General features: G+C 36.0%; 2 protein-coding genes across 5 annotated transcripts; both read right to left on the reverse strand.

The window, feature by feature from the left end:
* Positions 1-6,495: 6,495 nt before the first annotated feature.
* On the reverse strand, positions 6,496-20,348 carry LOC145553795 (uncharacterized). Of its 3 annotated transcripts, none has more exons than XM_081612793.1 (2): positions 20,045-20,348; positions 6,496-8,562 (listed from the first exon to the last, which is right to left on the reverse strand). In XM_081612793.1, exons 1-2 carry the CDS (start codon positions 20,106-20,108, stop codon positions 7,202-7,204), a joined length of 1,425 nt encoding a protein of 474 aa, XP_081468919.1. In that variant the 5' UTR covers positions 20,109-20,348; the 3' UTR covers positions 6,496-7,201. The 3 variants fall into 3 exon arrangements, 2 of the variants coding, with proteins under 2 accessions (XP_081468919.1, XP_081468920.1); XM_081612794.1 differs by lacking the exon at positions 20,045-20,348 and adding an exon at positions 10,859-12,696; XR_014089845.1 differs by lacking the exon at positions 6,496-8,562 and adding an exon at positions 17,108-18,971.
* A 1,991-nt stretch (positions 20,349-22,339) lies between these two features.
* On the reverse strand, positions 22,340-25,555 carry LOC145553796 (uncharacterized). 2 transcript variants are annotated; one of them, XM_081612797.1, is made up of 3 exons: positions 25,300-25,555; positions 22,966-24,228; positions 22,340-22,883 (listed from the first exon to the last, which is right to left on the reverse strand). In XM_081612797.1, exons 1-3 carry the CDS (start codon positions 25,361-25,363, stop codon positions 22,870-22,872), a joined length of 1,341 nt encoding a protein of 446 aa, XP_081468923.1. In that variant the 5' UTR covers positions 25,364-25,555; the 3' UTR covers positions 22,340-22,869. The 2 variants fall into 2 exon arrangements, with proteins under 2 accessions (XP_081468923.1, XP_081468921.1); XM_081612795.1 differs by having other exon boundaries at positions 22,340-24,228.
* Between the last annotated feature and the right edge of the window lie 1,988 nt (positions 25,556-27,543).

Below are 27,543 nucleotides of genomic sequence, written 5' to 3' on the forward strand. Positions count from 1 at the left end.
TAATAGTCATACATTTTATCAACAGTCTTCAATATGCACAGCAGAAAATTAAAAATCAGTGATTCTTGAGAATAGGGATCAAACAGGTCCTATGGATAAAGCACAAAATTTGAATAAAATATACAAAAAATATATTTTTTTCAAATATCTGACTAAACTAACCTGGGTCATGTGAGCACAACAATGTATATTTTCCTGGTGTTTGCTGAATATTTTTTTTATTTTAAACACTGTAGTCGGTGGATGATGCCTGGAAAATCCCTTGTCCCGGAGAAGAACTCAATACATTATAATAGCTTAAAACAATTTAAAAAAATACTAAAATTATATATTATGACAATTAAGCAGTAAATAAGTAGTCATAAAAATAATTATAAAAGTATCAATAAATTGAATTAAAAATCATTTATATATATTTTCCAACTCCATTGAAATTTGTCCCTAGTTTTTGTCAACACCGTCAGAAATTAAAAGAATGTAAAAAATAAAATAAAATCAGGCATTATTGGGGGGCACCAGAACTTCTGAGGACCCCATGGCCACTTCCTTTCTCTTCCTTTGCTAAGAGGGCTAGTTAGCTCCGGTTAGCTTATGTTATTCTTTAGTTTTTTCTTCTTTTTATTCCTAAATTGTTTGTCACAACCATGATGTGTCAACACCATAACTGACAATTTACAAAACTTTGATGAAATTTTGTGAAATAAAAGCTTAATTTTGGTAAAATGTAAAGATTTCATGGACCTGATGAGCTACAATATGGCCTCCTTCAGAATAACATCATATAAAATGAGGTAGTTTGGCATTTCGTCAACTCTGTCAGATGTCAACTCCATCAGATTTTTTGTGACTCTTTCAGTGAAATTGTTGTCAAATCTCACTTAAATGTGCAATTAATTCATTTTAATGTATTTTACATAAATTGCATTACTTTACATGTACCAAGTTTTTCATTTTACTCACTAGTTTGTCATCACCTTCAGTTCTGTGTCAACTCCGTCATGCAATGTCAACTCCGTCAGATGGATTTTTTGTTGTTTTTTGTTTTAATATTTATTTTGTTTCTTGAGAAGCATTTGTCGTTAAAATGAGTAAAAATATCACTAATAGGGTCATTAAAAATTATTTTATATTTATTTTTGTCAGATGGTGATGACAACGTTCTAGGTCAGGTCGATTAAAAGTGTAATTTAAAAAAAAATGTTGCAAATGGGAGCCTATACCTTAGCATCTTTACATTTACAAAACATTATTTGTCATATTTGCATACTTATGGTTGAGAAATAAAAAACAAAAAAATATTGGAAAATTAAAACCCATTTTGTCCCTATTCTCAAGAATCACCGAAATGTGTTTTCCACTTAGTTTACTTCTGTCCATTTTGTCTCTGTCATGCAGGAGATTGTCAGCTATAACTGCCGTGGACTTGTCGCCAACATGCCGCTCTTTGCCAACACCGACCCTCACTTTGTCACCGTGATCCTGACCAAGCTGCGCTTTATGTTTTCCAGCCGGGAGACTATGTAATACGAGAGGGAACGCTGGGTCGGAGAATGTATTTCATCCAGCATGGCACCGTCACCCGCGTGACAGTAAGGAGTTAGTGCTCAGTGATGGAGCCTACTTTGGAGGTAAATACAGCAGAGTATTAAAACTCTATTCGGCTACTTATCATCTCTACGAGAGTCTTCATAATTCAGATTATTGCTGCCCTTCTTCTATAAAATCTCCCACAGAACTCTTGGCTGTAACTGCACTACATTTCCACCTAATATTTACTATTTCTTCTGAATTTCTAATGGTAAATGTAATTTTTCATCATTGGCTTAATGTCATTTTGAAGAAAAAACTAAAAATTATGAAATATTTCACTCTGTAAAAGCAATGAAGATAATGTGCAAGTTGCTTGATTATGATTATACTGTAAATACATTTTGCAGGGTAGTTTTTCTTTTTTTTGCACTGTGAAAAAACCCAAAATCTTGCCATGAATTTTTCTTTAGGAAACAAGAAAATTTTAATTGAAATAAGACAAAACTAATTTATAAATAGCAATTCTGTAAGATATAGGAGCTTGTTTTAAGTCAATTATTTCTTAATATAAGTAACATGTACCAGTTCCACTGGCATATTATTTCACTTATTACAAGACATTTATCCAACACTATAAGTAAAATAATCAGCCTGTGAAACTAGTACATTTTTAAGTCAATATTAAGCAATTCTGGACTTAAAACTAGCTCCAATATCTTGTTGAAAAGTTACTTTAAGTGCACTAAAATATTTGGACTAGAAACTAGACCAAAAATATTTAGAAAGATTTTGCGTTTTTCTTCTAACTTTATGACTAAACCGATTGTTTTTGGAGCGACTGTGGAGTGACTGGATCGAGTTTCACGCAGATCCAGTTATCAACCTCCAACGACTGAGTCTGAGTGAAGGAAGAAGAGAAAGAGACTCCAGCCAGACATACAAAGACCTTTTTAACAGATCTCAAGAAAATAAAAAATACAGATGTTGTTAAATGCTGCATCACTTGATTGAAACTATTGCACAATCATTAATTACAAATTGTCACTTGAATATTAAAGCTCAACATAATGTTTACTTGGATTTTATTGATGTTCACAAACTGAATAAACCTTTGTCAGCGCTTTTTACAGTTTTTTCTTCTGTATAACTGAGAGTTATAGATCCACATGTTGTTTTTTAACAAGTTATAGACTGTAAGCCATATAAATCAGGTGTTCAAGCAGAAACACATCCAAAAAAAGCCACTGGACCTCAAGGACTGGATTTCTGTTTGCCCAGCACTGAGATGGGAGCAGCAGATGGTGGTGCATCATGAAGCTTTCTGATTCAAATGATCCCTAAGATCTGTATGTTGAGTCACATGGAGGTTAATACCGATGGCCGATAAGCTCCAGTGATGTAATAACTCAACTGTGACCGCAGCTGCAGGTGGTGGTGAACTTTTACATCACCCTATTTTACTCATTTGTTATTGTCAGGATTTATAGTTACACTGGGTTTCAAAGAATAATGTTTTTTTAAAAGATCAGACGCACAAATAAATAAATAAATGAAATAAACTCTCAGTATGTTATCACTTTACCATATTGAATCAGTGAATTTCTGCTGATATTTGATTCTCGTCAAGCACTTTTCACCAGGAAGAGGCAAAGGCAGGCGGAGAAAAGGTAAAACTGAGATTGTTTGGGTTTCTTTTCATCAACTGCCTCTTGTTTACATGCTTAAGATCCTGCTAATAAGGTTTGTTTCTAAAGTGTTTCTCTCAAAACAGGTCTTTAATAGAGTGGTGGTAATATTTTAAATTGCATAAAATAAAAATTTGAGGGACAAATTGCTTTGCATGTTTGTAGAACTGTAATTAGACTTTCTCTGACTGGATTTCTGCGTTAAAGTTTATATTTTGCTGGCACTGATTATGCAGAGTAAATATGAATATTTCTGACCCTGAGACATAATAATGAGTTTTCCAAAGCAGCTTTCATAGAACAACAAAGAACATTAGCTCATATTTGTACACATTGCATTGCTTTTTTTAATTTAAAGAAGCATTTGTTTACATTTGCAAAACACTGTGTTTATATTTATGTCCGTCTGAAACAGTTGCATGTTGTGCAGAGTGTAAGCACTGAAAGGAAATCTTGCTGTGCATCAGACGGCTGATGATGCAGATGGTTTTCTGAACAGCAGCTAATAATTCAGTGCTACATCAGAGATCTGATGTTGGTGCAATCTTACAAATATTTGTTTCCCTGTAATTTTTTATTCATTTTATATTAAAATGTCTTCTGGGGACTTTTTCCATGGAGTGACTTCAGTTATGTATTAAACACAGGCTGTCCAATAAATTATTAATTTAAGAATAGAAATATTTAGTCAGGGCTTGATCTCCAAATAGTACAACAGGCACAGAAAATTAGTACGACAGTTTGTGTACAGACAAAAAGTCTCATTTTAACATAAACTGTCTGTCATTTTGGTAAAAACATGTTTATTCTTCATTTAGTGAAGTAACTCAAAGTGTGTAGTAAGTAGCCAGAAATATTTAAGAGTAGCAGTATTCATAATATTACTCAAGTAAAAGGTTCTCCATCTTTTTTTCAACTAAATGTAACTTGAGTAAATGTAATATACAACTGAGTCACAGCCAAAAAACGTAACATCTTTTTATACTGTCGAGAAAAGTCGAGCTCATCCCACTTCCCCATGCTGGAGATTTTAGTTTAATAGTAATAATAAATAAAATTACCTTAAAATTAATTACACAGGTGACATCAAGACCCAACAGTAGAGTCAGACGGTAATAAAATGAATCTGGTTGTGTGTTGTTATTGTGTCCTGCAAACTTTGTTTAATTCTACTTTTTTCTATTTAATCATAAAAAATCATAGTCAGGCAGAAAGAGAGTCATGAAACAGGAAGAGCTCATTTCCTTAATAAAGAGGAAGTTTCTATCTTGCATCAGGCTAAAAATAGTTCAGACCATTCCTTATTTTAAAGCATTAAAGGTTTTTAAAGAATAAAATCTAAACATTTTGAGAGATTGGATAAAACCCAGAGTAAAATACTTAAAATAATGACTTGTAATTATGCCAATAATTAATATTGGTTTAACCAGTGCTTGATGTTGGTTTGATTATAAGAATATTTACACTTACTCTTACACTTGTGGAAGTACTTAAAGGTGAAACAAGTAACTGTAATTTGGTATCAGATAATTACAATAATGGATTATTATTGGGTTCTTTTCAGAAATGTCTGTAATAACTCACCTTATGATTATAATAAGAGTAACTAATAAGTTATGGTTATTATAACATTATAAATGAATGTTAAACCAAAAAGGTTATAAATGTGATTTTGACATTGAACTTGAAAAGGTGTAAAATGTTGTAACTGTAATTAAAGGTCACTGATGTTGTGTTGAAGGTAGATGGTAGGTGAAAGGTCAGGGGAAAAGAGGAACTGATAGGAGAGCGGAGGTGACTAAGGCCTTATTGCTAAACTTCAACTTGCCTAAGAAAAGGTTGGGCAGGAAACAGAGGTAGGAGGAACTGTTGAGCAACTTGGGGACATTAGAACAGAGATCCGGTCATAAGGTCTCCAGGGTGATGGAGATGAGATCATCTGTCCAAGCAGTCAGCCAATGAGACAGGCACAGCAACAAAGCTAGCCAATGTAAACGCACCAAAAGGTGGATAAACCCTTTATAAGGTGGGTGCAACAGAGGAATCTTTGGTTGGATCCTTCAGGCAGCTTCGAGCCAAGACGGAGATGGACAAAGAACTCTGCAGCTGAAGAAGAGCCGGGGCCACAGAGCCGAAGACTGTTCTGCACATGGGGACCAACCCGTTAGCCCCGCAACATGTGGCTTCAAATCGCACTTCTCTCAACAGCTGGGTTGACCAAGGCAAAGATGAAGATAAAGACAAAGGTGAAGATAAAGACAAAGGCAAAGAACAAAGGCAAAGAGGAAGAACTGGTGTGTTCCTTCCGTGGGACCAGGAAGATCGTGAGACGAGGAGAAGGGAGCTACAGAGCTGCAAGACAAGAAGCTGAGGACCGCTACGCGCATGAGGAAGTCACCCTGAGGCCCGAGACCTGCCGCTCTAAGTCAGTACTCTTCCTGTACTGGGAACCTCCTGCTGCTGCAACACCTTCTTCATCATCAGGCCAGTTCTGGGGTTCAAAATGCCAAACTCTGTCCGTCTCTCTCAAAGTTTCCCTTTTTTAGTTCTCAGTGTCAGCATTAGGGAAAGATAGGCTAGATTATTGATTTTACTTATTTGATTATTTCTGCTACTGAATTAAGCTGTACTGACCCTTGCAAAATTGCCTTACTAATAAAATAATTAGCATTTAAGAAAATCTAAAAGATGTTGTGGACATTCAATTAATGAGTCACCTTAAAGTTCTTTGATGGTTGTGAAATAGCTATGAAGTTTGATTCTGGGAGGAAAAAGTAGGAATGTTTTATAGGTTGCTTTTAGCCAAAACTAAAACAACACCCTTGGGACTCGCCCGAGTCACTAAAACCAACCTGGTTCAGTAACAAGTGCAAGTTGTAATAAAGAGAAAGAGCGACCGTTAACAGGTGTGCTCTGTGAAGCTAGTTGGTTGCAAGCTACTCAATCTGGCTAATTCACAGGGTGAAAAAGGGTGGGACATCTGGAGGGGGAGGTCGTTAGAAACCAGGCTAGTCTTTCTCGACGCCAGCTTAAACAGAGTTTACTCAGTTCTGAACAGGGTAAAATCCCATCAGATTTAGAAAACTCAAATTACCAGTTAGATGGAGAGCTGGCTGCACATCTCCCTCCTCTGAGAAGAGGAAGTAGAGTGAGAGAGAAGGGGGGGGAGGTGTTGCGCAACAACAAGAGTCATAATAGAAGACAGCTGCAGCAGAAAAGAGAAAAATACAACTAAGACAAAAGACACCAAATTATTGAAGACAATAATAATCCACCATGCTTTCTTACATTTTCCATAAACATGTTTATTTATTCACAAAACCTTTACTTGGGTAGAGTTAAACTGGTTAATATAATCTGAAACAAATAACAGCATCAGTTACAATCTCATCTTGTTTTGAAGAGAAACCTTATCAGAAATTTTTTTGTATGTAGATGTATCCGAGAATGCACAATTAGTGCATAACAGCACATTGTATTTTAAATTCTAAGTGTGTTAAGATCAACAACATCCACCCACCCACTCTTTCTCTATACAGGATAGAATAATACTAATCAGTCAATCACGTCCAGTCTTGTGACAATGTTCTGGAAGGGAGTCCATGTCCGGTCAAACTCTGTTAGTGCATGAAATAGTCAGTGGGCTCCAAAACCACTTCAGCTATCGGCATCAGTTCTGGCTCTCCTCAGGGCTGTGTGCTGAGCCCTCTGCTCTTCACGTTGTACATAAACAGGATTTTAATAACATACAGTTGATCAGTATTGTTTTTGATACAGAATATGCCAGGAAAACAAAACAAAGCATCTCTGAAGGAAAATGTGTCGTGGTTGCACATCTCCAAGAATCCAAATGTGAAGATACAAATGATCACACTTTCAACTTTTCAAGTTTTATAGACATGAAACCCCTCCAGTCTTTCATTCTAGTGTTAAACCAAAACCATTCAATAGTGAACCTCAACATAGGACATGTATGGAAAATACTGCTATGGCTTTTCACCTGTGTGACGCCTCATGTGGTGAGTTACACCAACTTTGTGACAAAAACTTTTTCCACAGCTCCCACAAGAAAACGGCTTTTCACCAGTGTGAATCATCATGTGCCGAGTTAAATCCCGTTTTTGACTGAAACTTTTTCCACAGCTCCCACATGAAAACGGCTTTTCACCAGTGTGAATCATCATGTGCTGAGTTAAAGCCTGTTTTAGACTAAAACCTTTTCCACAGCTCCCACATGAAAACGGCTTTTCACCTGTGTGAATCATCATGTGTTGAGTTAACTTCTGTTTTTGACTAAACCTTTTTCCACAGCTCCCACATGAAAACGGTTTTTCACCAGTGTGAATCATCATGTGCCGAGTTAAATCCCGTTTTTGACTGAAACTTTTTCCACAGCTCCCACATGAAAACGGTTTTTCACCAGTGTGAATCATCATGTGCTGAGTTAAATGCTTTTTTTGACTAAAACGTTTTCCACAGCTCCCACATGAAAACGGTTTTTCACCAGTGTGAATCATCATGTGCCGAGTTAAATGCTGTTTTTGACTAAAACGTTTTCCACAGCTCCCACATGAAAACGGCTTTTCACCAGTGTGAATCATCATGTGGTAAGTTAAATCCTGTTTTAGACTAAAACGTTTTCCACAGCTCCCACATGAAAACGGTTTTTCACCAGTGTGAATCATCATGTGCTGAGTTAAACTCTGGTTTTGACTAAAACCTTTTCCACAGGTTACACATGAAAACGGCTTTTCACCAGTGTGAATCATCATGTGCTGAGTTAAATACTTTTTTTGACTAAAACTTTTTCCGCAGCTCCCACATGAAAACGGCTTTTCACCAGTGTGAATCATCATGTGTCGAGTTAAATCCCGTTTTTGACTAAAACTTTTTCCACAACTCCCACATGAAAACGGCTTTTCACCAGTGTGAATCATCATGTGTCGAGTTAAATACTTTTTTTGACTAAAACTTTTTTCACACTTCACACATGAAAACAGGTTTTGAACCGTATGAGTTCTCATGTGAGCATCAAAAACATATTTTAAAGCGAAACGCTTTTTACAGATGGCACATGAGAAAAGTTTTCTTCTTTCCTGATTTTGCTTCTCGGCTCCAGCAGCTTCCTTTAAGAGGACTTGGTTCCTGTTTGGTTCTGATTCAGTTTGGTGCGTTTGCTCATCAACAGGAACCAACATGCAGGTATCAGTCTCCTGTTTTAATTCAATCTGTTCTTCTCCCTGACTGCAGTAAACTTCTTCCTCTTCCTGGTCTTGTTTTCCCTGCAGAGGTTCCAACTCCTCCTGGTCCAGAGTCGATCTTCTCTCTTGGTTAAACTGCAGGGAACCTGGAGGAGAAAACAGAGAAAAAGAGTTATTGTTAACTTTATTGAAGTAGGAGAAATTTTCATCGTTTAAAACAGAAATCAACTCAAAAAAAAACACTTTAAATTTCAAAAGCGTAGACAGAGAGACAGATCAGTCGTCACATCCAGCTGACATTTGGAGAATTCTCACATGAACGGATTTTAAAATCATATTTTATTGCAAAATTAATTGTAGTAGGGCTGCGACAAACTGGCGACCTGTCCAGGGTGAACCCTGCCTCTCGCCTGGTACACTAGCTGGAGATAGGCACCAGCAATCCTCCCGACTCCACTGAGGGAAAAGGGTGTAAGAAAATGGATGGATGGATAATTGTAGTAGGGATTATTGTTGATATTTAACAGTAAATTGCATTATGTCAAAATTTTCTTTATTTGTATTGCTCTGAATTATATAAAAAGTTAATTTTAGTCCACTTTATATCTTTGGGGTTTATTTACAAACATGAGTTTATTTGTAGGTTAATAGTTGTTTAGTTTTTGTCCTTTGTTATTTACTTTTCTAAGTTAAACAGGAAGAACTGTGGGTCCATTTTCCGTCACTATAGGGACTGGTATTGGACCAGCATGCACTGGGTTGGGCCTTTAGGTTTTGACCAGAGCAGCAGAGGAAACAATGAAAAGTAGTGATGATGAGATGAAGCTTCATGAAGCCCTGAGGAACTCCATCCAATCACTGGACTCCTGAGCCGATGCACCGCTGTGCTTCATATGCTCCACTGGGACATCAAGTGGACAATATATGTGAAATAGGCAAAACAACAATAAATAAACAAGTAAAAATGTTTGTGATTCTGATACACAAACTTTGATTAATCTGGTTGCATGAAAAAATGGCTGGATCAAAAAGAAAACGGGGAAAAACAGGAGAGAGGGTTGTGATTGGCTTGTTATTTGCTATGTCACCAGAGACAACGATTTATGACAAAAAATAAAAACTAACTGTGCTCAAGTTTAGGTGAGTTCTCCGTTTTATATGCTTCATAAAATTTATCATGGATTAATCGACACACCTCTAATGAAAAGTTTGACCAAATTTGTTAAGCAAATAAAGTTTGACCTTTGTTATTTACTTGTCAAAACTGGAAAAAATAAACTATAAAAACAATCTTCAAGGTTTTTGGACATTAAACTTTTATCTACATACGAAGCATCACCTCAGTGTATTAAATGAGCAATACAAATTACATGAGCAATATGGGCAACCGCCCAGGGCGTTATTATTATAGGGATGCCAGGAGACCTTTGCGGATTGTAGCACAGCGATGAAAGCAAAACAGAATGAAATGAGTTTTAATTGATACTGGTCAGCTCTAAGTATTTCATATCTAGGTGTTCTTATGGGAATGTGGATCTTTCAGATCAGTCTGAGAACCAATTTTGATAGGTAAACTTAATTTTATTGTGTCATTTAGCGCAGGGCGCTGGTCTTGGTCTCTGGTTAGGTGGTCTTGACTACAACTCTGCTACATGTCTCCTTGGTTGCATGTCCGCCCCCACCACCTTTTTTCCATCCCCTTTCAGTTGGATTTCTTTTTAAATAAATGTCACTAATGAAGTTCATGCAATGTTAGGACAGGAGACAAGAAGTTTCCTTCCCTAAAATTATGATTCATAGGATCGCATATCAAAGTCTAAACTGTTACAGAGAATAAACACAATAAGAACATGTTTAATCTGTGGCATTGTTTATTACAATGGCACATTTCTGATGTATTAAAATTAAATACGATCGGCACACTAATCGTTAACCTAATCGCTAACCTATTAGCGATTAGGTTATGTATTCAGCAAGTATTTTTAAAAGCCAGTACTTTTTTACTTTTACTTAAGTAAAATGTTAATGTGGTACTTTTACTTTTACTTGAGTACATTTTTGACTGTGTATTTTTACTTTTACTTAAGAACATTTTTTGAGTACTTTCTCCACCACTGTTGGTTTGACATAGAATCGCCACTACAATTGATTTATTACAAATTATAAAATTTACAGCTACTAACACCGCTATTAATATTTTATGTTGCCTGCTTTACTAACCTTGCGCTGCATTGTTCACATTTCTCCTGTTTTCTGAAGCAAGTCTCAGTAGTTAGAGAGGAATAAAAAAGGTAATTTTCTCACTACCATTGTCTCAGCGTAATATTCATGTCTGCGTACTAATATGTTAAATATTTATACGGGAAAATAACATTTACTAAAATGATCCTCACAGAGAAAGGTGCAGACATTAACCTTCGTCCAAACGCTGGTGTTTCCTACCTATTCAGTGTAAGATTATCTGGGGGGTCCGGGAGAAATCCAGCAGTCTGCGCTGATCATCCATCTCTTCCTCTGACTTGACGATTATTTCTTTAAACTCTGAATGTTGCTTCAGCAGCAGTTAACAGGAGCTTTTTGATCAAGAGAAACACTCCCAACATTCAGCACAACAGACCACGTGAGCTCTTTGTCTTCTTCTTTGGGGCTTTATGATTGTCGGTTTTCATGTTATTGCTTTACCGCCACCTTGTGGATCCTTCGATCATTACATGTAAAGAGTTCTCATACAGTGGCAACTCATTTTGAAAAACTTGAAATCTTTTCATAGTTATAATAGAAGACAGTTGCAGCAGAAAAGAGAAAAATACAACTAAAACAAAAAACCCACAAAATTATAGACGACAACCATAATTTCTAAAATAAAGATCAATGTAAGCATATTAGTAATATATATTAAATGTAATTATTTTTTATTTATTCATAAAACTTTTCATTCAGGTGTGTTGAGCCAGAATCAAATCCAAAAGTTGCAAAACAGCGACCCTTGAAGACTGTAGTTTGACACTTTAAATGAGTTAACAGTCATACATTTTATCAAGTCTTCAATATGCACAGCAGAAAATTAAAAATCAGTGATTCTTGAGAACAGGGACAAAACAGGTCCTATGGATAAACCACAAAATTTGAATAAAATATACACATAATAGGGACTTCCGGTCATGTCGTGGTGCTGAACGGACGTGCGGTGAAGCCCTCATCAATTTCCTTCTAAAAAACTTAATTAACAACCTGTTATATCTTGCTTCTTGAGTCAACTGTACTAGTTATCGCTGATACTAGTTATCGCTGTTAACTAGTACCAGATAGCACCAAAGAACGCAAAACCAACCTCCAAAAAGGCTTTAATAACGTCTATGTTGAGCCCAGCGCAACAGTCCGGGAGTAGCAGGTTAGCTAACGCTAGCATTGCCTACAGCGACGGGGCAGCTTCTCCCCTAGTTGGCAGTGGCGTCTCGGATATGCCTCCTGTTAACAACAAATCCACAGAAACAGATGGTGATGGTCTGGCGGCCATGGAAGCAGGTAGCACTAACGACCTCGTGGCGGCTATTAACTCGATGAAATATGACTTTGTTAAGAGATTTGATAGCCTGCTAACTGCTATCCAGGGGTTGCAATCGGATATAAGAACTGTTACCACGCGTGTTACACAAGCAGAGGACAGAATTAGCGCTAACGAGGATACCGTGAGAAATTCTGTTCCCCCCTGTGTTGGGAGCGCGCATTGCAGCCAGAGTAGTGGATCCGGCGGATCTGACCATTTTCACGGCGTTTCTGATCGATTTCTCGGTAAAAACTACTCATATAATCATGTCAATGTTGTAACTTTCAGTTTAATCGGCAGCTGTCAAAATAAAAATACATACATAAATAAACGAGGTCTTGTGTTATTTTAAACGCGAAGTGAGTCGATCTTTTTTTCCAGCCTTTGTCTCGTAAGCCTGACAAATAAGTCAGTCAACAAACACAGGTTTCCAACACGTTGTGTGCATTAATAATGTTTCATTTCTGATAAAGGAGGAGGAGGGAAGCTGGCTGATAGCAGGGCACAAAAATAAAGACTTCCTGAAAAGATCAGAGTGTAAACTTTTTGGTAAATCCCGTTCTAATGTAAAATATGACAGATTACTGGATTAAGGAAATGTCTAGTATGCTATAACACATAATATTTTTTGAGAATTTGGAAACAGGTGCTTTTAATTTCCAAAAGTTATTGGAGGAGAGAATGGATTGCCTGAAATAATGTGTTTGCCCTCTATAAAATGGAAACAAATGAATTTACCTGCAAGTCTTTTGCTGTGTTTATTCCTCTTATCATCAACAATAATTCCTATGATTTTCATAACATTTTCTCTTTTTTAACAAAGTTAGGATGGGGGAACAAAATATTTTAAGCATGAAACTAATAAGCAAGAATTGGAACAACTTGAAAAATCTATTAAAAACACAGAAACGCAATTATTTAACAGTCCTTCAACCCAACTAAACACAGAACCTCTTAGGTTAAGAGCTAAATACAACATGCTATCTACAAATAAAGCAATTAAAAGTTTAATGAGACTGAAACAATTATATTTTGAACAAGGTGAAAAGGCCAGTAAGCTGTTGGCTTGGCGTATCAAACAGGAACAAACAGATAAAGCAATAAACTCAATTCAAACAGCTGAAGGGGTGTTTACATCTGACCCAAAAGAAATAACATGTTTTCAAATTTTTACTACAAATTGTATAGCTCAGAGTACTCACACCTGGTTCCCCAGGCACAAACTGATTTCTTGGATTCATTGGAATTTACTCCCCTAGATAACGAATCCTTAAAATCACTTGATTTTGAGCTCAATGCACAATTACTGTCTGAGGCTATATCCGGTATGAAAGGTGGTAAGAGCCCAGGACCTGATGAAATTCCAATTAAAATATAGACAATTTTTCAATCCAAAATGATACCTCCAATGCTTGACATGTATCAAGAATCCTTCAAAAAAGGATCTTTCCCTCCCTCACTTAATACACCAATCATCTCCCTACTCCTGAAGTCAGGTAAACCTGCAACTCAATGTGGCTCATATAGGCCAATTTCTCTTATTAATAATGATGTTAAAATTTTGTGTAAAGTGTTAGCTAGGAAGTTGTAGCTACTTTTACCCATGATGGTCCACCCTGATCAAAATGGCTTTGTACAAGGAAGACAGGGTTTTCACAACATCAGAAGGGTGTTTAATGTAATTTTTGAGAAATCTGAAGTTCCAGACAATGCTACCCTGTCACTGGACGCAGAGAAGGCCTTTGACAGGATAGAATGGCAATATATGTTTGCTGTTATAGAACGCTTTGGTATAGGAGGGAAATTTCTTAGCTGGGTAAAGCTAATTTACTCAAACCCACAAGCTGAAATCTTAACCAATGGTCTAATTTCATCTCCCTTTAAATTGAAACGTGTGACAAGGCAGGGCTGCCCACTTTCTCCTCTGTTGTACACACTGGCCATCGAGCCTTTAGCTATGGCAATTTGCAAACACGATAATATAACCCACATAAGAATAGGGAGCTTGGAACATTGTATAGCCCTGTGTGCAGACGATATAATCCTGTTCTCCTCTAAGTTGGGTAACACCATGCCCACAATAACTGATTTAATTAAGTCTTTTGGAGTTTTTTCAGGATATAAGGTAAATAATGCTAAATCTGAAATATTGTACTTATCAGAAAAAGAACGTCTCAGTCCTCCAGTTTCAACTCCATATGTAGCATCAAAACAAGGATTTACCTATCTAGGTGTTAAAGTCACCCCTACAATAAACGATATTATTCCAACTAATTATTACCGCCTTACAGAATCAGTTATGCAATTAGTACAAAAATGGTCCAAACTACCCATCTCCTTAATAGGTCGCGTCAATATTATAAAAATGGCAATATTGCCAAAATTTTTAGAATGTTTTCCAATCAGTTCCACTCCCCCCCCCCCCCCCCCCTTCTTCTTTAAGGATTTAAGGAGATAGATAAAACTTTTTCCAACTTTATTTGGAACGGTAAGTGTCCTAGAGTGAGACTGCCCCTTTTATATTTGCCTTACGACAGAGGAGGTTTACCATTGCCCAATCTATTATGGTATTTCTGGGCAGCCCAGATCAGGGCAGCTATGTTTTATTTTATTTCCAGACAGCCCCCAGGGTGGGTTACAATGGAGTCCCAGCTGATCTCTATTCCTATAAATCTATATTTGTATTCATCAGACAGGAAAAAGCTTATTAAACAAACAAAAAACTCTTTTCTGAAAAATACATTGCTTGTCTGGCAAAAAGCACTTGATTATTTAAGAGAAAAGCAACAACTATCCCAGTTCTCACCCATTTTTGGAAACGGGGACTTGCGTCCAGGTAGAGCGGACCCAGGTTTTAAACTGTGGTCTGCTAAGGGGATAGCCAATGATCTTTTTATAGGGAGAATATGTCATTCTAAGACCTTAAAAACAAATATGACATTCCTACGAAACATTTCTATAAATATCTTCAAGTTTGGAGTTTCATTTTAATAATCTTGATCTACCCTCTTTGTCTCCATTAGAAGACATTATTGTAAGTCACCTATATGACAGAGGACAGGTGTCTCTTCTTTATTGCTTGTTTGTTGACAAATGTAAAGAATCTTCGGCCAACATCCTAAAAGCAAGGGAAACGGACTTAGGAGAGAGCTTGTCGAGTGAGGAGTGGTCAGAAGCCTGCACTTCGATCCATACACAATCTGCTAACACAAATTCCAAATTATTACAATACAAATGGTTGACTAGGCAATACATCACTCCAGTTAAATTGCATCATTTTAACCCTAATATTCCTGACACTTGCATTAAATGTACTTCCCAAAAAGGTTCTTTATTTCATTGTATGTGGGCGTGTCCTCGAGTGTTGGCTTTTTGGAAGGATGTATTGATTGTGATTGGTCAAATGACTGGTAAAAAGGTTCCTTTGAATCCTAAAATGTGCATCTTTAATATTTATTCTGAAGACTTTGTTATCCCAGACAACTTGAGATCCTTACTTAATGTCTCTTTTTGGAAGCTAAACGCTGCATTGCACTCTTGGAAGAAAGGGTCATTATGTGGAATTTCCCAATGGACCACACAAATAACATTCTACTTTGTACTCGAGAAAATCAACTATTTTACTAAGAACAAGCTTGATAAATTTTGGGTGATTTGGTCTGTCTTTTGCCAAAATGATATCCAACTCGATGGATGGAAAAAGGATTGGTTATAAGGTCATATGGTGAGTCAAACTGATGTTTACGTTGTTTAGTCTATTAAGGGTCTGCTACAAAACCCCCTTTTTTATCTATTCCCCTCCCCAGTGTGTATGTCCTTTAGGTTTTTGTCTGGTCTAGATCTACATTTTAAGTATTTGTAAGTGAATATATGTATGTTTCTTGTTCTCTTGTTAAAATCAATAAGAATACATAAAAAAATATATATACACAAAATATTTTTTTTTCAAATATCTGACTAAACTAAAATGGGTCATGTGAGCACAACAATGTATATTTTCCTGGTGTTTGCTCAAAAGTTTTTGTATTTTAAACACTGTAGTCGGTGGATGATGCCTGTAAAATCCCTTGTCCAGGAGCAGAGCTCAATACATTAAAATAGCTTAAAATAATTAAAGAAATACTAAAATTATATACTATGACAATTAAGTATAAGTAGTCATATAAATAATTATAAAAGTATAAATAAATTTTGGTTAATTTGTTATTCTCTAGTTTTTTTCTTTTTATTCCCAAGTTGTTTGTCCCAACCATGTTGTGGTTGTGACAAGCCACATCATGGTTTGTCACAACCACAAACAACTGGTTGTGACAACCAGTTTTTACAAGGTTTTGTAAAAACTGACAATTTACAAAACTTTGATGAAATTTTGTGAAATAAAAACTTAATTTTGGTTTACTGTAAAGATTTCATGAACCTGATGAGCTACAACATGGCCTCATTCAGAATAACGTCATATAAATTGAGGTAGTTTGGCATTTCGTCAACTCCGTCAGATGTCAACTGTATCGGTTTTTGTGACTGTGAAATTGTCAAATCTCACTTAAATGTAAAATTAATTCATTTTAATGTATTTTAAATAAATTGAATTACTTTACATGTACCAAGTTTTTCAGTTTACTCACTAGTTTGTCACCACCTTTAGTTCTGTGGATTTTTTGTTTTAAATATTTAGTTTCTTGAGAAGCATTTGTTGGTAAAATGAGTAAAAATATCACTAATAGGGTCATTAAAAATTATTCTATATATATTTTTGTCAGGTGGTGATGAAAACGTTCTAGGTCAGGTCGATTGAAAGCGTGTTTTTTTTTATGTTGCAACTGGGAGCCTGTAACTTAGCATCTTTACATTGTCATATGGTTGAGAAACAAAAATATATATTTGGACTAGAAACTAGACCAAAAATATTGAGAAAGATTGAGTTTTTCTTCTAACTTCCCCTTGGCGTTTCCTACCATGTGCAGTCCTGTCTTCTTCTTTGGGGTTTTATGATTGTCGGTTTTCATGTTATTGCCTTATCGCCACCTTGTGGATCCTTCGATCATTACATGTAAAGAGATCTCATACAGTGGCAATTCATTTTGGAAAACTTCAAATCTTTTCATAGTAATAATAGAAGACAGTTGCAGCAGAAAAGAGAAAAATACAAAACAAAAAAAAACACTTTTATTATAAGTGTATTAAGGTCAACAACACCCACCCACTCTTTCTCTATACAGAATAGAAAAATACAAATCAAGTCCAATTTTGAGAGAATGTTCTGGAAGGGAGTCCATGTCCGGTCAAACTCAGTTAGTGCATGAAATAGTCAGTGGGCTCCAAAGCCACTTCAGCTATCAGCATCAGTACTGGCTCTCCTCAGGGCTGTGTGCTGATCCCTCTGCTCTTCACGTTGTACATAAACAGGATGTTAATCAGTATTGTTTTTGATACAGAATATGCCAGGAAAACAAAACAAAGCATCTCTGAAGGAAAATGTGTTGTGGTTGCACATCTCCAAGAATCCAAATGTGAAGATCCAAATGATCACATTTAACAAATACAACTTTCAGCTCTATAGACATGAAACCCCTCCAGTCTTTCATTCTAGTGTTAAACCACATCCATTGAATAGTGAACCTCAACATAGAACGTGTGGAAAATACTGCTATGGCTTTTCACCTGTGTGACGCCTCATGTGGTGAGTTAAACTAACCTTGTGACGAAAACTTTTTCCACAGCTCCCACAAGAAAACGGCTTTTCACCAGTGTGAATCATCATGTGGCAAGTTAACTCCTGTTTTCTCCTAAAACTTTTTCCACAGCTCCCACATGAAAACGGCTTTTCACCAGTGTGAATCATCATGTGCTGAGTTAATTTCTGCTTTTGACTGAAACTTTTTCCACACTTCACACATGAAAACGGCTTTTCACCAGTGTGAATCATCATGTGGCAAGTTAACTCCTGTTTTCTCCTAAAACTTTTTCCACAGCTCCCACATGAAAATGGCTTTTCACCTGTGTGAATCATCATGTGTCGAGTTAACTCCCGTTTTTGACTAAAACTTTTTCCACAGCTCCCACAAGAATTCGGTTTTTCACCAGTGTGAATCCTCCTGTGCCGAGTTAACTCCTGTTTTTGACTGAAACTTTTTCCACACATCACACAAGAAAACGGCTTTTCACCTGTGTGAATCATCATGTGGCAAGTTAAATTCTGTTTTCGACTGAAACTTTTTCCACACTTCACACATGAAAACAGTTTTTCACCTGTGTGAATCATCATGTGGCAAGTTAAATGCTGTTTTCGACTAAAACTTTTTCCACACTTCACACATGAAAACGGTTTTTCACCTGTGTGAATCATCATGTGCCGAGTTAAATTCTGTTTTCGACTGAAACTTTTTCCACACTTCACACATGAAAACGGCTTTTCACCAGAGTGAATCATCATGTGTCTAGTTAAATTCTGTTTTCGACTAAAACTTTTTCCACACTTCACACATGAAAACGGCTTTTCACTAGAGTGAATCATCATGTGTCTAGTTAACCTATCATTTCTTCTAAAACTTTTTCCACAGCTCCCACATGAAAACGGTTTTTCACCAGTGTGAAACATCATGTGCTGATTTAACTTCTGTTTTTGACTGAAACTTTTTCCACACTTCACACATGAAAACAGGATTTGAACCGTATGAGTTCTCATGTGATCATCAAAAACATATTTTAAAGCGAAACGCTTTTTACAGATGGCACATGAGAAAGGTTTTCTTCTTTCCTGATTTTGCTTCTCGGCTCCAGCAGCTTCCTTTAAGAGGACTTGGTTCCTGTTTGGTTCTGATTCAGTTTGGTGTGTTTGCTCATCAACAGGAACCAACATGCAGGTATCAGTCGCCTGTTTTAATTCAATCTGTTCTTCACCCTGACTGCAGTAAACTTCTTTTTCTTCCTGGTCATGTTTTCCCTGCAGAGGTTCCAACTCCTCCTGGTCCAGAGTCGATCTTCTCTCTTGGTTAAACTGCAGGGAACCTGGAAAAGAAAACAGAGAAAAAGAGTTATTGTTAACTTTATTGAAGTAAGTAGGAGAAATCTTTCATTGTTTAAAACAGAAATCAACAAAAAAAACACTTTAAAATTCAAAAGCGTAGACAGAGAGACAGATCAGTCGTCACATCCAGCGAACTAACGAATTTGCCACTTCGGCACAAGCACAGAGGACGTCAGAGGATGAAAAACAATAGACTCCGAGCAAAACTCAGATGTCCCAGCTTTAACTAGCATGTAAACGCACCATCTACACACAAATCTTGGAGCTTCCCAGAAGCGTGAAATGAGTCTCAAAAATAGTTGTGCACTCGTAACCAGATTTGTGTGTAAATGCAGTTTTGTGTATGTGTACCAGGTGATTTGTGTGTACTTTATCAACATGTATAGGCGTAGGAGAAGGTTTATTTTATTTTTAAGTTTTACAAATCGAGTATTACACACACAGATATTTTAACACACACACAAATCTTTTTACATACGCACAGATATTTTGAGACTATTTTCACTCCATAAGGTCTCAGTTTTATATGCTTCATAAAATTTATCATGGATTTACCGACACACCTCTAATGAAAAGTTTGACCAAATTTGTTAAGCAAATAACAATGTTTGACCATTGTTATTTGCTTAACAAACTGGAAAAAATAAACTATAAAAACAATCTTCAAGGTTTTTGGATATTAAACTTTTATCTACATACGAAGCATCACCTCAGTGTAGCGGTGGCTTCTTGATTTGACTTTTATAGAATATTTAGTTTACATTATAAAATTTACAGCTACTAACACCACTATTAATATTGTATGTTTTACTAAACTTGCGCTTCGTTGTTCACATTTCTCCTGTTTTCTGAAGTAAGTCTCAGTAGTTAAAGGAGAGGAATAAAAAATGTCATTTTCTCTCTACATAAATAAGCCATTGGCACAGCGTAATATTCATGTCTGCGTTTTAATATGTTAATAAAATATTTATACGGTAAAAGAACATTTACTAAAATGATCCTCACAGAGAAAGGTGCAGACATTAACCTTCGTCCAAACGCTGGTGTTTCCTACCTATTCGGTGTAAGATTATCTGGGGGATCCGGGAGAAATCCAGCAGTCTGCGCTGATCATCCATCTCTTCCTCTGACTTGACGATTATTTCTTGAAACTCTGAATGTTGCTTCAGCAGCAGTTAACGGGAGCTTTTTCATAAACTCGTTAAAACTGGACCGAAGATAGTTTTCAGAGAAACACTCAAACATTCAGCACAACAGACCACGTGCAGTCCTCTTTGTCTTCTTCTTTCCAGGTTTATGATTGTCGGTTTTCATGTTATTGCTTTACCGCCACCTTGTGGATCCTTCGATCATTACATGTAAAGAGTTCTCATACAGTGGCAATTCATTTTGGAAAACGTTAAATCTTTTCATAGTAATAATAGAAGACAGTTGCAGCAGAAAAGAGAAAAATACAACTAAAACAAAAAAAAACCACTAAATTATTGACGACAACCATAATTTCTAAAATAAAGATCAATGTATGTATATTAGCAATATATATTAAATGTAATTATTTTTTATTTATTCATAAAACTTTTCATTCAAGTGTGTTGAGCCAGAATCAAATCTAAAAGTTGCAAAACAACGACTCTTGAAGACTGGAGTTTGACACTTTAAATGTGTTAACAGTCATACATTTTATCAACAGTCTTCAATATGCACAGCAAAAAATTTAAAATCAGTGATTCTTGAGAATAGGGACAAAACAGGTCCTATGGATAAAGCACAAAATTTGAATAAAATATACACAAAATATATATTTTTTCAAATATATAACTAAATTAACCTGGCTCATGTGAGCACAAAAAAGTAAAGGGTTCTCTCAAATAACACATCCTAGATCTGAATGAATTAAATATAATTGCCAATAATTTCCATCTGTTGTCTATTCCATTTGCACAACTGCACGTGAAATTGATTGTCAATCAGCGTTGCTTCCTAAGTGGACAGTTTGATTTCACAGGAGTTTGATTTACTTGGAGTTATATTGTGTTAAGTGTTCCCTTTATTTTTTGAGCAGTATATATTTTTCTGGTGTTTGCTGAATATTTTCTTATTTTAAACACTAGTCGGTGGATGATGCCTGTAAAATCCCTTGTCCCGGAGCAGAACTCAATACATTATAACAGCTTAAAACAATTAAAGAAATACTAGAATTATATGACAATTAAGTATAAGTAATCATATAAATAATTATAAAAGTATCAATAAATTGAATTAAAAATCATGTTTATATATTTTCCAACTCCATTGAAATTTGTCCTTAGTTTTTGTCAACACCGTCAGAAATGAAAAGAATGTAAAAAAAATAAATAAAAAAATCAGGCATTATTGGGGGGCACCAGAACTTCTGAGGACCCCATGGCTACTTCCTTTCTCTTCCTTCGCTAAGAGGGCTAGTTAGCTGTGGTTAGCTTATGTAAGTGGTTCCCAAACTTTTTCTCCTGCGCCCTCCCAGTGGTTTCCAAATATTTTATAGGCCCCCCCTATGGATTACAAAAGGCTGTCTGGTTGAACGACGTGTGAGGGGGGGAGAGAGGGTTCTTAGAGACTCCTTGTCCCTAGAGGCGTGGGGTGAGGAGGGGGCGCAAAATGAATGTACGTAGCTGAACACATAGACATTAATAGGTAGACGCCTCATGGAGCGGGCCGGCCCGTTGCTGCGATACGTAACAGCGTCTGCCATATTGAATGTGGCATCTCTGCCAGTAAGCCAATACAAGTGAATGGACCGAACTTTATAAAGTGCCTTTCTACAAAGTATTTTAAGTTAATACCTGCCATTGACACATTTTCTGACACACATTAATAGATTTGGCAATCAAAGAAATTGGTGAAGACAGAATTCTTTACTTTTAATGTCATTAATTAATTGTTTGGGGGCATTTTTGAATAAAAAGCACAATGTTTTGATAGAAATGACACTGATAATTTTTATATTGAAATTGATGGACACACTTTTACAGCGTTTTATTAAAGAATATATTTATGTAATTCCATAATTTAATGAACATATAACATTTCAAGACAAATAATTTTCCTGTATTTCGTTTTTTATACGTTATTGAGAAATTACTTTTGATTTATAAATCAGTCATTATCAAACATTAAACTACATATTTTTCTTACCTTTTACGGAGAAAAAATATTACAGTATGTCAACTCTGCTATTGACAGCAGAGTGAAAATAATTCTAACAGAATAAATAATTTTTATTTCATTACATAAGTGACATAAGCATATTTTGTATGTAGATATATCTGAATATAAAAGTATCTGATATATATCTGAAAATGCACAATTGGTGTATAACAGCACATTGGAATTTTTATTATAAGTGTATTAAGATCAACAACATCCACCCACCCACTCTTTCTCTATACAGGATAGAATAATACCAATCAGTCCCTCAAGTCCAGTCTTGTGAGAATGTTCTGGAAGGGAGTCCATGTCCGGTCAAACTCAGTTAGTGCATGAAATAGTCAGTGGGCTCCAAAGCTACTTCAGCTATCAGCATCAGTTCTGGCTCTCCTCAGGGCTGTGTGCTGAGCCCTCTGCTCTTCACATTGTACATAAACAGGATGTTAATAACATACAGTTGATCAGTATTGTTTTTGATACAGAATATGCCAGGAAAAGAAAACAAAGCATCTCTGAAGGAAAATGTGTCGTGGTTGCACATCTCCAAGAATCCAAATGTGAAGATCCAAATGATCACATTTAACAAATACAACTTTCAGCTTTATAAACATGAAACCCCTCCAGTCTTTCATTCTAGTGTTAAACCAAATGAATTGAATAGTGAACCTCAACATAGGACACATATGGATAATACTTCTATGGATTTTCACCTGTGTGACGCCTCGTGGTGAGTTAAACTAACTTTGTGACGAAAACTTTTTCCACAGGTCTCACATGAAAACGGCTTTTCACCTGTGTGACGCCTCATGTGGTGAGTTAAACTAACTTTGTGACGAAACGTTTTTCCACAACTCCCACATGAAAACGGCTTTTCACCTGCATGAATCATCATGTGGCGAGTTAAACTACCATTCTGACAAAAACTTTTTCCACAGCTCCCACATGAAAATGGCTTTTCACCACTGTGAATCATCATGTGCTGAGTTAAACTCTGGTTTTGACTAAAACTTTTTCCACAGATTACACATGAAAACGGCTTTTCACCGGTGTGAATAATTATGTGCTGAGTTAACTCCTGTGTTCCCCTAAAACTTTTTCCACAGCTCCCACAAAAAAAAGGTTTTTCACCTGTGTGAATCATCATGTGCCGAGTTAAACTAACTTTGTGACGAAAATTTTTTCCACAGCTCCCACATGAAAACGGCTTTTCACCAGTGTGACGCCTCATGTGAAGAGTTAACTCCTGTTTTCCCCTAAAACCTTTTCCACAGATCCTGCATGAAAACGGCTTTTCACCAGTGTGAATCCTCATATGCCGAGTTAAATCCTTTTTTAGACTAAAACTTTTTCCACAACTGCCACATGAAAACGGCTTTTCACCAGTGTGAATCATCATGTGCAGAGTTAAATTCTGTTTTCGACTAAAACTTTTTCCACACATCACACATGAAAACGGTTTTTCACCTGTGTGAATCATCATGTGCCGAGTTAAATTCTGTTTTCGACTGAAACTTTTTCCACACTTCACACATGAAAACGGCTTTTCACCAGAGTGAATCATCATGTGTCTAGTTAACCTATCATTTCTTCTAAAACTTTTTCCACAGCTCCCACATGAAAACGGTTTTTCACCAGTGTGAAACATCATGTGCTGATTTAACTTCTGTTTTTGACTGAAACTTTTTCCACACTTCACACATGAAAACAGGATTTGAACCGTATGAGTTCTCATGTGATCATCAAAAACATATTTTAAAGCGAAACGCTTTTTGCAGATGGCACATGAGAAAGGTTTTCTTCTTTCCTGATTTTGCTTCTCGGCTCCAGCAGCTTCCTTTAAGAGGACTTGGTTCCTGTTTGGTTCTGATTCAGTTTGGTGTGTTTGCTCATCAACAGGAACCAACATGCAGGTATCAGTCGCCTGTTTTAATTCAATCTGTTCTTCACCCTGACTGCAGTAAACTTCTTTTTCTTCCTGGTCATGTTTTCCCTGCAGAGGTTCCAACTCCTCCTGGTCCAGAGTCGATCTTCTCTCTTGGTTAAACTGCAGGGAACCTGGAAAAGAAACAGAGAAAAAGAGTTATTGTTAACTTTATTGAAGTAAGTAGGAGAAATCTTTCATTGTTTAAAACAGAAATCAACAAAAAAAAACACTTTAAAATTCAAAAGCGTAGACAGAGAGACAGATCAGTCGTCACATCCAGCGAACTAACGAATTTGCCACTTCGGCACAGCACAGAGGACGTCAGAGGATGAAAAACAATAGACTCCGAGCAAAACTCAGATGTCCCAGCTTTAACTAGCATGTAAACGCACCATCTACACACAAATCTTGGAGCTTCCCAGAAGCGTGAAATGAGTCTCAAAAATAGTTGTGCACTCGTAACCAGATTTGTGTGTAAATGCAGTTTTGTGTATGTGTACCAGGTGATTTGTGTGTACTTTATCAACATGTATAGGCGTAGGAGAAGGTTTATTTTATTTTTAAGTTTTACAAATCGAGTATTACACACACAAATATTTTAACACACACACAAATCTTTTTACATACGCACAGATATTTTGAGACTATTTTCACTCCATAAGGTCTCAGTTTTATATGCTTCATAAAATTTATCATGGATTTACCGACACACCTCTAATGAAAAGTTTGACCAAATTTGTTAAGCAAATAACAATGTTTGACCATTGTTATTTGCTTAACAAACTGGAAAAAATAAACTATAAAAACAATCTTCAAGGTTTTTNGATATTAAACTTTTATCTACATACGAAGCATCACCTCAGTGTAGCGGTGGCTTCTTGATTTGACTTTTATAGAATATTTAGTTTACATTATAAAATTTACAGCTACTAACACCACTATTAATATTGTATGTTTTACTAAACTTGCGCTTCGTTGTTCACATTTCTCCTGTTTTCTGAAGTAAGTCTCAGTAGTTAAAGGAGAGGAATAAAAATGTCATTTTCTCTCTACATAAATAAGCCATTGGCACAGCGTAATATTCATGTCTGCGTTTTAATATGTTAATAAAATATTTATACGGTAAAAGAACATTTACTAAAATGATCCTCACAGAGAAAGGTGCAGACATTAACCTTCGTCCAAACGCTGGTGTTTCCTACCTATTCGGTGTAAGATTATCTGGGGGATCCGGGAGAAATCCAGCAGTCTGCGCTGATCATCCATCTCTTCCTCTGACTTGACGATTATTTCTTGAAACTCTGAATGTTGCTTCAGCAGCAGTTAACGGGAGCTTTTTCATAAACTCGTTAAAACTGGACCGAAGATAGTTTTCAGAGAAACACTCAAACATTCAGCACAACAGACCACGTGCAGTCCTCTTTGTCTTCTTCTTTCCAGGTTTATGATTGTCGGTTTTCATGTTATTGCTTTACCGCCACCTTGTGGATCCTTCGATCATTACATGTAAAGAGTTCTCATACAGTGGCAATTCATTTTGGAAAACGTTAAATCTTTTCATAGTAATAATAGAAGACAGTTGCAGCAGAAAAGAGAAAAATACAACTAAAACAAAAAAAAACCACTAAATTATTGACGACAACCATAATTTCTAAAATAAAGATCAATGTATGTATATTAGCAATATATATTAAATGTAATTATTTTTTATTTATTCATAAAACTTTTCATTCAAGTGTGTTGAGCCAGAATCAAATCTAAAAGTTGCAAAACAACGACTCTTGAAGACTGGAGTTTGACACTTTAAATGTGTTAACAGTCATACATTTTATCAACAGTCTTCAATATGCACAGCAAAAAATTTAAAATCAGTGATTCTTGAGAATAGGGACAAAACAGGTCCTATGGATAAAGCACAAAATTTGAATAAAATATACACAAAATATATATTTTTTCAAATATATAACTAAATTAACCTGGCTCATGTGAGCACAAAAAAGTAAAGGGTTCTCTCAAATAACACATCCTAGATCTGAATGAATTAAATATAATTGCCAATAATTTCCATCTGTTGTCTATTCCATTTGCACAACTGCACGTGAAATTGATTGTCAATCAGCGTTGCTTCCTAAGTGGACAGTTTGATTTCACAGGAGTTTGATTTACTTGGAGTTATATTGTGTTAAGTGTTCCCTTTATTTTTTTGAGCAGTATATATTTTTCTGGTGTTTGCTGAATATTTTCTTATTTTAAACACTAGTCGGTGGATGATGCCTGTAAAATCCCTTGTCCCGGAGCAGAACTCAATACATTATAACAGCTTAAAACAATTAAAGAAATACTAGAATTATATGACAATTAAGTATAAGTAATCATATAAATAATTATAAAAGTATCAATAAATTGAATTAAAAATCATGTTTATATATTTTCCAACTCCATTGAAATTTGTCCTTAGTTTTTGTCAACACCGTCAGAAATGAAAAGAATGTAAAAAAAATAAATAAAAAAATCAGGCATTATTGGGGGGCACCAGAACTTCTGAGGACCCCATGGCTACTTCCTTTCTCTTCCTTCGCTAAGAGGGCTAGTTAGCTGTGGTTAGCTTATGTAAGTGGTTCCCAAACTTTTTCTCCTGCGCCCTCCCAGTGGTTTCCAAATATTTTATAGGCCCCCCCTATGGATTACAAAAGGCTGTCTGGTTGAACGACGTGTGAGGGGGGAGAGAGGGTTCTTAGAGACTCCTTGTCCCTAGAGGCGTGGGGTGAGGAGGGGGCGCAAAATGATTGTACGTAGCTGAACACATAGACATTAATACGTAGACGCCTCATGGAGCGGGCCGGCCCGTTGCTGCGATACGTAACAGCGTCCGCCATATTGAATGTGGCATCTCTGCCAGTAAGCCAATACAAGTGAATGGACCGAACTTTATAAAGTGCCGTTCTACAAAGTATTTTAAGTTAATACCTGCCATTGACACATTTTCTCACACACATTAATAGATTTGGCAATCAAAGAAATTGGTGAAGACAGAATTCTTTACTTTTAATGTCATTAATTAATTGTTTGGGGGCATTTTTGAATAAAAAGCACAATGTTTTGATAGAAATGACACTGATAATTTTATATTGAAATTGATGGACACACTTTTACAGCGTTTTATTAAAGAATATATTTATGTAATTCCATAATTTAATGAACATATAACATTTCAAGACAAATAATTTTCCTGTATTTATTTTTATACGTTATTGAGAAATTACTTTTGATTTATAAATCAGTCATTATCAAACATTAAACTACATATTTTTCTTCCCTTTTACGGAGAAAAAATATTTATTACAGTATGTCAACTCTGCTATTGACAGCAGAGTGAAAATAATTCTAACAGAATAAATAATTTTTATTTCATTACATAAGTGACATAAGCATATTTTGTATGTAGA

This window comes from Poecilia reticulata, chromosome 11 (assembly GCF_904066995.2).
Source record: "Poecilia reticulata chromosome 11, P_reticulata-male-v2, whole genome shotgun sequence".
Lineage (NCBI taxonomy): Eukaryota > Metazoa > Chordata > Actinopteri > Cyprinodontiformes > Poeciliidae > Poecilia > Poecilia reticulata.